Here is a 9,364-nt window from a genome sequence, read left to right on the forward strand (position 1 = left end):
TATTATACGCGCGATTTAGAAATTGTTCTAAAAAAATATTCAAGACTTTTAAAATACGTAAAGCAAAAATAAATCTGTATGCTGCAATCGAGCGAGTTAAAAGAAAATCAATGGCGCGCACTCGAGCGATTTAATTTTTCTTCTGGAGATTCTGTTGCTTTTTCTTATTTGGAACTGCAGAAAATTTTACCTTATTTTGCCAATTCTGCAAACGTCAGGATCAAACGTTTTAAACTTTTTCGCTGTGTATGCATATAAATATATATATGCGGAAAACTATTTTCTGCGATCGCACATTGTTTATATAAATGCAATTGAATTGAAATTGTTTCTCTTTAATATCCCTCAAACGGACTAGAACTTCCTTTATAGTAATACTTGAAATGAAACATTTCGTCGGAAACTTGATTAAAACTAATAGAAACTTGTTGAAATTAATTAATTGATTTTATGCTTTTGCATTTCGGGCAAAGTTTACGAGAAGCTTCGTAAAATTTAATAGTAAATAGCGTATTTAACTATATTCTACTCTTTCGTATCTCAATGTATATGCAACGAAAGTAAATTAAAATAAATTATAAAATTGTATTCATTAATTAAAAAAGCAATTGTGATGGCAACAATTTACGATCTTTCCGCAGATTTATATGTTCAAAGCGTTTGATTCCGAAAAAGATACAATTTGCCGAAAATCCACGCGGTGAGCGAACAATATAAAAACCTTTTTGTAGCGACACGTTGACAAAGGTAGATATCGCTTTGTATTTGAATGTATCTCTCTCGGGCAATTTTAACGTATACAGCACATTTTTATCCGCGCTGACATATTTACATGCGTTTGAAATTTTATTTAAAATGTCGAGAATGTCGAAACCATCAAAAAGACTACCGCGTGGAAAGCCAATAATTTTGTCGATATTATCGTGAGAAAGATATACGAAGACATATTGCGACATTTCGGCAGATAATATTGAAGATTTTCGGTGATGTATGATTTCACTCGCGACTCACCCACCATTGAGCACGTGGACAAGAACGCTAGCTGACTCGGCTGTGGATGGCGCACAGGTGTAATTGCCGGAATCGGCTGGCAGCGCTCTGCTGATCAGAAGACGTGACGTTCGCGTTTGCTTTTCTGTCACAACACTAATGCCCCCGCGTTGGCTGTAGTTTATCACGTTATCGCCTTTGTACCTGAAAAATTATCCTGGTCAACACAATTTCGATAACATTGGTAAAACCTATCTACATTTTGTGTTTCTCTATTGATTTTGAATTTTCATGTCTGATATTTAAAATTATACCAAGCTTTTTTTAATGTAAACGAAAGCACTTGTTTTTGAAAATCTAAATGTCTAAATATCTCTTCTCGTAAATTATTGTACAAATGCACCAAATCAATTTTGTTATGTATTCGTTTCATTACATGAAATCACAAAATAGATCATTTGCAAAAACAAAAGCTTACGACTTAAAAGTTTATATCTTTGTTATTTTATTAACTTAGCGACCGCTTAATTTATATTCTAATCATATTTATACGACATAAAGGATTTGTAATTTTTATTTTCTTATTTAGAAAAGAAGTAGTAATGTAGATATAATGGCTCTTAATATCTCTGTTTAGGTTATTTAAGTGAATTCCTCTTGTTTATTTATGGAATTATTTATTTAATAGTTCGCCGTTACACCATGATGCTAACGCTAATATTTTACTACACAATAGCATTTATTATAACGAATTTTTACTTTCAAACATTACGAAACGTTTTTAATATTTTTACATTTTAATTATACATAATTCCTCATTCTTCTTAAATATACTATTATCATGCATATGTGTATATTTAAGTGCATTATTTGTTATTTAACATTTTATTTGGCTGTACAAAATTTCAAGTTATGCAAAGTTAAATAATAGCATGACATTTTGCTAATGGCTCGCTAAGCATGCTTACTTCTGACAAGTTCTTTTCGAGATTTTTATACAATAATTTAAAATAAAATCAAAATACAATAATTATTCCATGAATATTTCCAATTGATTGTAGCTCTATTATTAATCTACAGTTTATGTACTAGATTTTTGGTAGTAAACAGCCTATATGCGAAAGAAGTTATGTGTACGTATATATATTTTATTATTTATTAATTATTATTATTTAACCTTTATATTTTATTTTTTATTAATTTAATAAAAAATGTGTTTTTTAAGCAGTGTTTTTTAAGCAAAATCAATTTTTTAAATTTTTGTGGAAGACCACATTATCACTTCTGTTTCTCTTCAAATCATTATACCTGTCACTTTTTTATAAATAGATTCATAAGTAATATATTTTTGTAACTTTAGTCTAGAATCTATTAAACATTTTAACGAACATAATGGATTAAATTTTAAATTTAAATATTAATTATTAACAAAAATAATTGTAAAAAACCTGAATAGCGTGCCATAATATTATCTTCTTTTCTATTTAAATTACGTATCTGTTTAGCTTCGAGGTGTCTCTTGATTCATATTGTGAGTTAATAGGGAGAGAAGGAAGTTTTACACACGCACGCACGCACGCACGCATGCATATACACACAAATATTATATTAATATTTCAATAGTGTTTAATTTCTTATTAATAATATGTATTGTAGTATTATTTTTGATATTTATTATAATATTGTATTATTATTGTATTTAAAACATTTCTTATATCACGAAAGGTACCCGAAATGTTCGGTTTTCGATGTCAGATCCGTTTATGTTAATAAATTATAAATTTCAATAACATTATTTTGTTTGTTTTAATTTATGACCTTGTTCGTTATATTATTGTAGTTTATATTTCGGTTGTCAAATTGGAAATAAAAATAATAATTGAATTTATATGTGCTGTATATGTTGTTATACATGGAAAATAAAGCTGCTATTTCTAAAAATAATATTCTAATAAATATTGTAGTAACATAATAAAAAATGAAAAATAAAGCAAATATAGAAAATACAGCAGATATTTGTATTTAATGCTTTCTGTTAATGCATAGATATTCGTTTAAATAACATAATTTTATATCAAATTTTAAATAGTAACAATTTATATATTTTGTTATATTTGTTATAATTTCGCTATAATATCTTAAAAATCTACTCTTGAACAATAAAGAATTTTACACATACTTAATCCTGTTTCCATGTTTACATTTTTTGAAATCTTGTGAAATATAGACGGTTCACTTGATGCTATGAATGCTTTGAAGCATTTTTTGATTGGTCAATTAAAATTCTTCCTTCCGATTAATCAATCAAAAGTTTCGAAGCATTTGTAGCGTCAAGTGAACCGCATCCATGATAAGAATAAAAAGGATGACAAATTGTACATTAATGAAAGGATTAAAAATGACGTCATGATAAAAATGAAAAAAAAGTAAGAAAAAAGTTATACGTGCTAAAGTTTTTATTTATTTTTGTATTCAGTAAGCAAAAACAACATCATTTATACTTAAAACCTACTTTATTCTATGTTCCCCAAAAAGGTAATTTATGTTAATAAAAGAATTTTTTTATTTCTTATTCAGTGTTATCGAGAATCTGAAAAATATTAATAAACAGAGAGCAATTGTAAAATAAAATCTATTAAACAATTTTTAAATATCTTTATTAAATTATTAAATAAAATATACGAATAAATTATATGTGCGAAGTATTTATATGCGAATGTAAAAACACAAGAGAATTTCCAAATTAGCATATTAGTAATCTATAAATTTTAAAAATCATTAAGATCACAAACAATTAAGGATCATGTAAGATTTATAAATTTTAAAGATCATCGTCTCCAGGAATTAACTTCAACGGAGATTCACTTCATTGGAGATTCGTTTTACGGGCATTGAAATTTTTCAATAAAACAGATTTTACTGAATGGAGGTCACTGTAGATTTGGATTTCGCGAAAACATTCGACTGTGTCGAAATACATGTGGAACAAATTCAATCCGCACTATCGTCAAGGGAGAACGCTGAAACTCACCAATAGATGAAGGATGGTGGTTCCGGCGTTTGCAGTACGATACAGGTCAGATTGATGTCGCTTCCGCTTTTGATGTAGAGCTCCGAATTGCCGTTGATCTTTGCCTTCGAGACTGCACATGAGGACGGAACAAAGTTAAAGTGGTTTTTAGCCATAGAGCGCAAGCGGGTAGTCGAGTAAAGCCTGGACTAAGAAGTATGATCGCAATTTCGTTTAAACCGCCGCAAAGCTGCAATTAACTCATGTCGAACCGTTCGAAACTACCCATTTAAAAATTCACTTAAGAAACAAACGGCTTTTAGAAAGTGTGTTATTGAACACAGCTGGGAATTTGTAATCACGCGCGCTTAAAATACAATCCTTAAATGTTCATTCTTATGCTGATTTTTTTTATTTCAATTAATGAAAATCGCAAATCTAAATCTATCATCTTTTCACTTATAAAATTTATTACTATTTTTAAATTATTCCATCATAATTTACTTTTGATTATAATTCCAATTATTCGATTATAATTTACTTCTATAATTTTTTATTTCCTTCTAATGCTTGAGATTATTTAATCAAAATCTTGAACTCAGAATTTGTTTGTATATCGATTGAATTTTATTTGTCATAAATAAAAAGAGAGATATGCATACGTACCTACTACACTCAAATTGAAAGCTTGACTAATTTTGGGCTCCGTCGAGACCTGGCATTCATAGATTCCGCTATCTCGCACTTGCGGTGAACTGATTTTCAGGGTCCACTCATCGCTGCCATCGCTGTGCAACGATTGAAAACGTTGATCATTCGTGTATGTTAGGATGCCGACAGTGAGGATATGCAAATCTCGCTGCCTGATCCACGAGACCTGCGCAAACAAGAGACCCGCTATTATAACAACAAAATACATCATATTCGATTGAACATTCAATCGAAAAATTCGACTCGTTATGCCGGATAAATTTTGTGTCATGACTTCTAATGTGCATTTCGCACATTCTTGAAAATATCACAATGTAAAAAGTAAAGTGAGAAAAGTCGCAAAATTATATTTCCTAAAAGATACTACGATTTTTAATTCTCCTAAGCCAAAATTTGTAATACAATTACTGACATTAGATCTGTAAGACTCATTTAATTTATATCTATTAATTAACACCAATTAATTTCAAAGAACTAAAATGACATAATGCTGTTATTTTCCTGAAAAATTTAAATTTCGTCCAGGAAGAAATCTAATTTTTTCCAGATTTTTTTCTAGAAATGAATCTGTCCCTTAGAACAATTGTTTTTCAATGTTTTTTCATTTCTTTTTACTCTAATTTAACTTTTTTTTAAAAATCTCCATTTATAATTATCAAAATAAAATGGAGTATATTTTTAAATAATAATATTACATAAATATAGGAAAAAATGTAGCTACATTAATATTATCTGCAATGACATACATTGCCAACTGCAGAATCACTCGATTAAGTTAATTCTAACGATAGTACATAACACATTAATTGTATTAGGGATACTATAACATTTAAAAGATTTTAACTAGCTCTTAATATATAATAATTGAAAGTATAATTTTAGGTAAAGAAGAATATTCTTGTCCATTAAAAGTTCTCTCAAATATACGTGGGAAAGAATATTTTTTCATTATTTCCCGGTTTTTTCTTGTCTTACAACACTTACTATACAACACTGTCTTACAGATACAACTCGTAGATATAACTCGTAAAAAAGACTAAATACTAATAATACAATAAGTACATTCTAATAAAAATAATTCAAAAAAGAATGTGCGTGTAAAAAAGAGAAGACTTCGTTTGTCTACAAATTGATTACTTACAGTATACTTATTACTATTACAGTATACTTATATCACATTTGTCGCATTCGTTTGCGCACAAAGATTATTGCAAATAGATTGCCTTATACCTACACTAACGATTATAGATTGCATCTGCGTTTACGTTTCTTGATCAGTCAGAAAAAACTACTAACTAGCAATTTCTTTAAAATTGATCAAGAGACGCGATCGCAAATCATTAGTGTGATGCATTATTGTGCATAAATATAAAATTAAGAATTAAAGGTATGTTTGCACACATATTATTTATATTATTTGTATTACACACTTATTATTGTTGTAAATTAGAAAGTGTTCGTGGGATTTTTTAAAATTAAAAACAGAAAATAATCATTATTAGATCACCAGATCCAGGGAAAGTTATGAAAATCAGGATTTATTGTTTATTATTGAAATCGATATATTAGTGTTTTTTAAGCTTTAAACTCTTGAAGTAAAATTAATTGCATATTTATGTCTTGAAAGACGAATAATTGTAGAGAATATAATTTTTTGTTCATATAATGTACAGAATGTCTTGTTTGAATACCACAGGCAAATATTTTGAAACATATGGAAGATATGAAAAGTTCCGATGGAAGTTGTACAATTTGAAAGAGAACAAATAAAATGATAAAATTAATTTAAGAAAAATGAAATTTTCAAAGTCGTATCAAGAAATAACTTGATTTCCTAATTATTTTGTACCTAATTAAAATAAAGGATGCACCGGATATTAGGGAAATATCAGTTATTCGGTATTAACCGGTATTTTTTTACTAATTTTTAATGATATCTAGTCGAAGAGCCGGATATTATTAGTATCCGGTAATAAATCCAGCTGAAATTTTATATTGAAAGTTTACGTTATTAAAATGCAGAATTTTTTCCTTTTCAGTTGAACTTGCACAGTTCATTCCTTTCCTTTTTTTTTCCACATTGGGAAGATAAAAAAAATTGTTATCGCTATTTTTCTCTTGCTTTCCTTTTTTTTGTAAGCCTTGTTTCAGATATTAGACCGGATATCCGGGGAAATATCTAGTATCCGATCGGATAATTGCTCTATCGAATATCTGACCAGATATCCGATATCCCGTATCTGACAATTTTATGATTCAGTGCATCCCTAATTAAAATAGAATTATCAAAATCAATAGTTTATGAAATATTTTATATTTCATATAAAAAATGTGTTAGAATAAAGTGTAAAATATCTCATACCATTCATTTTTTTAATAATTTTGCTGTAATATTTTTATATGCAGAATAATTAGAAAAATATATTATATTAAAAATCATATAATTTCATTTAAAAAAATGGCTTAATAAGGGACTTTAAAAAATTGATTTTAAAAAATTAATTTTAAAAGTCATATTAAGTTAACGCCATTTTTTTTAAATGGAATTATATAAGTTTTAACATATGTTCTTCTCATTATTCTGCATATAAAAGTATTAAAGCGAAATTATCAAAAAATGAATAGTTCCACTAGAAAATAGAATAAGTTTATCATATTATTTTTCCATATAACTTTTTTAAACCATATAAGTTTTAATAACAAAAAAGTTTTGTAACATTTTCTATATTTTTTATATTTTTTGAATATTTGTCTAATATTTAAATAGAGCATTTAAAATGGGATATATCATGATAAATCAAAAAATATTCTCTATATTTATTATCTTTCAGCACATAAATGTAATTAGTTTTATCTTAAAGAGCTTTATTTTATATAGCTTAAAAATTCATTTCAATAATTTATAATAAATCTTGATTTTTATAACTTTTCTAGAATTTAATAAATAAATAATTGATACTTTCTGTTTTTAGAGGATCCCACGAAGATTTTATAATGATTAATTTATATTCTGTATCTAAACAAAAAAATGACCTTTTTCACATCCTCTTTTGCTGTATGATGTAATATAAAGAAAATTAAATTGTTTGATATTTTTAACAAAAAGATTTGTAATTGAGCTTTGAAAGATTAAAGCCTAAAATATTGACGTCGAAATTTTTTTCGGATTAATTTTCGAATGGCATCACGTACACGCGAATGCGATCAAATTACGTATGCGCAAAAAAGAAAAATCTCTGATTGACACCCGACTGTCGCGCGACAATCTGTCACCGGTGCAAAATCAAGGCTTAGGCGAAGCGCAATCGCGACGGTCGTGCTGATTCTACGATCGCAAACATAAACGTTCAGATGTGCGTGCGGCGCGTTATTGAGGGCCGATGGTGTGGCTGTGAATGGCGGAAGCAGGGAGCTAAAGGGTGATCCGCAGAGGCAAGGGGATAGGGTGCGAGAGAAATTTGATTTATCGGCGATTACGATCGGTGATTGGACTCTGACGGGTTCCTGGTGCGTCATGCGGTGATGCATGAGCAACGGCCGATAACGCGTAATGTCACCGTGCGCCCGGGTGACCTATGCGCCTACCCGCGAAATTACTTTGCATTAGGACCGCGAGTGATGAATACCGGGTTAAACAGCGGCTCGAGCGGCCCGCTAATCCACTAAACCGTCCCAAAAATTGACGTCGCGACTATGTGTTTAGTACACACAATGCTCCTTTTATAACATGGAATCTTTTATAACATCACTTTAATCACTTCATATGACCAAACAATAACAGAATGTGAATTAAGCAGACAGCGGAATATAAAAGTAATTTACTAAAAAAAAAAAAAGAAAGTAAAGTGAAAAAGAAAATCTGCAAAGAAATATAATTTATTTTTTTGTAAAAATATATGTTTTTGTTTTCTCAATAGTATAACATCAAAGAGATTTCTATACACAAAGAGTTAATTTTCTACAGCACAATTAGATTGTATAACTATTTAACAAATATCAGTTAAATATTCAACTTTTTGATTTTTCGCTAAAAATAATGTTTCACAATGTGAATCATAATTGGAAGTATTTCGATGTTAATGAGATCATTAATATACCATCGTAATTTTCTAAATTTACGCAAGAAAAAGTATATGTACGTTGAACCGTGAAGAATTATACTTGCCCCGCAAGTTCACAGGCAGAAATAAGAAGAAAGAAAAAACATGGAAAAGAGTTACAAAAGCTTTGGCGCGCGAAGATGTGAACTAGGTTACTCTATATACTCGTATATATAAACGTGCGATGTCGCGTGGGTAAATGAGGAATGAACTCGTATACGAATTGCAGGTCGCGCGAGTGCATTAGCAAAGAGAGCCGGCAAAGTTTGTCGAGGAAACGATCGCGGATTAATGCCTTGCCGACGCTGTAACTGCGAATTTATTTGACTTCGAATTGCGTGATTCCGATCGTTGAGATTTCCACGTACGCAAAATTTATCAATGCCAGGCGGAGTGTTTACGCGAAAGGGCAGAATTTGAAAAATACGCTTCGCAAGAAATAATAACATAATTGGAAATTTTGCGATAATTAAACGCGAGTGTACGCGACTTAATTTTGCAGTGACAAATTTCGCGTTTTCTCTCTTTCTCTCTCTCTCTCTCTCTCTCTCTC

General features: G+C 29.4%; 1 protein-coding gene across 1 annotated transcript in view; it reads right to left on the reverse strand.

Annotated features, from left to right (window-relative positions):
• Positions 1 to 1,007: 1,007 nt before the first annotated feature.
• Positions 1,008 to 9,364, reverse strand: part of LOC105619311 (hemicentin-1) — a 16,864-nt gene continuing 8,507 nt past the window's right edge. Inside the window, exons 3-5 of the mRNA XM_012200834.1 lie at positions 4,667 to 4,877; positions 4,022 to 4,133; positions 1,008 to 1,194 (exon numbers count right to left, since the gene is read on the reverse strand). Coding sequence (XP_012056224.1) covers positions 1,008 to 1,194; positions 4,022 to 4,133; positions 4,667 to 4,877 — 510 coding nt within the window. The remainder of the gene's footprint in view (positions 1,195 to 4,021; positions 4,134 to 4,666; positions 4,878 to 9,364) is intronic.

Source organism: Atta cephalotes, assembly GCF_000143395.1.
Source record: "Atta cephalotes unplaced genomic scaffold scaffold00020, whole genome shotgun sequence".
Lineage (NCBI taxonomy): Eukaryota > Metazoa > Arthropoda > Insecta > Hymenoptera > Formicidae > Atta > Atta cephalotes.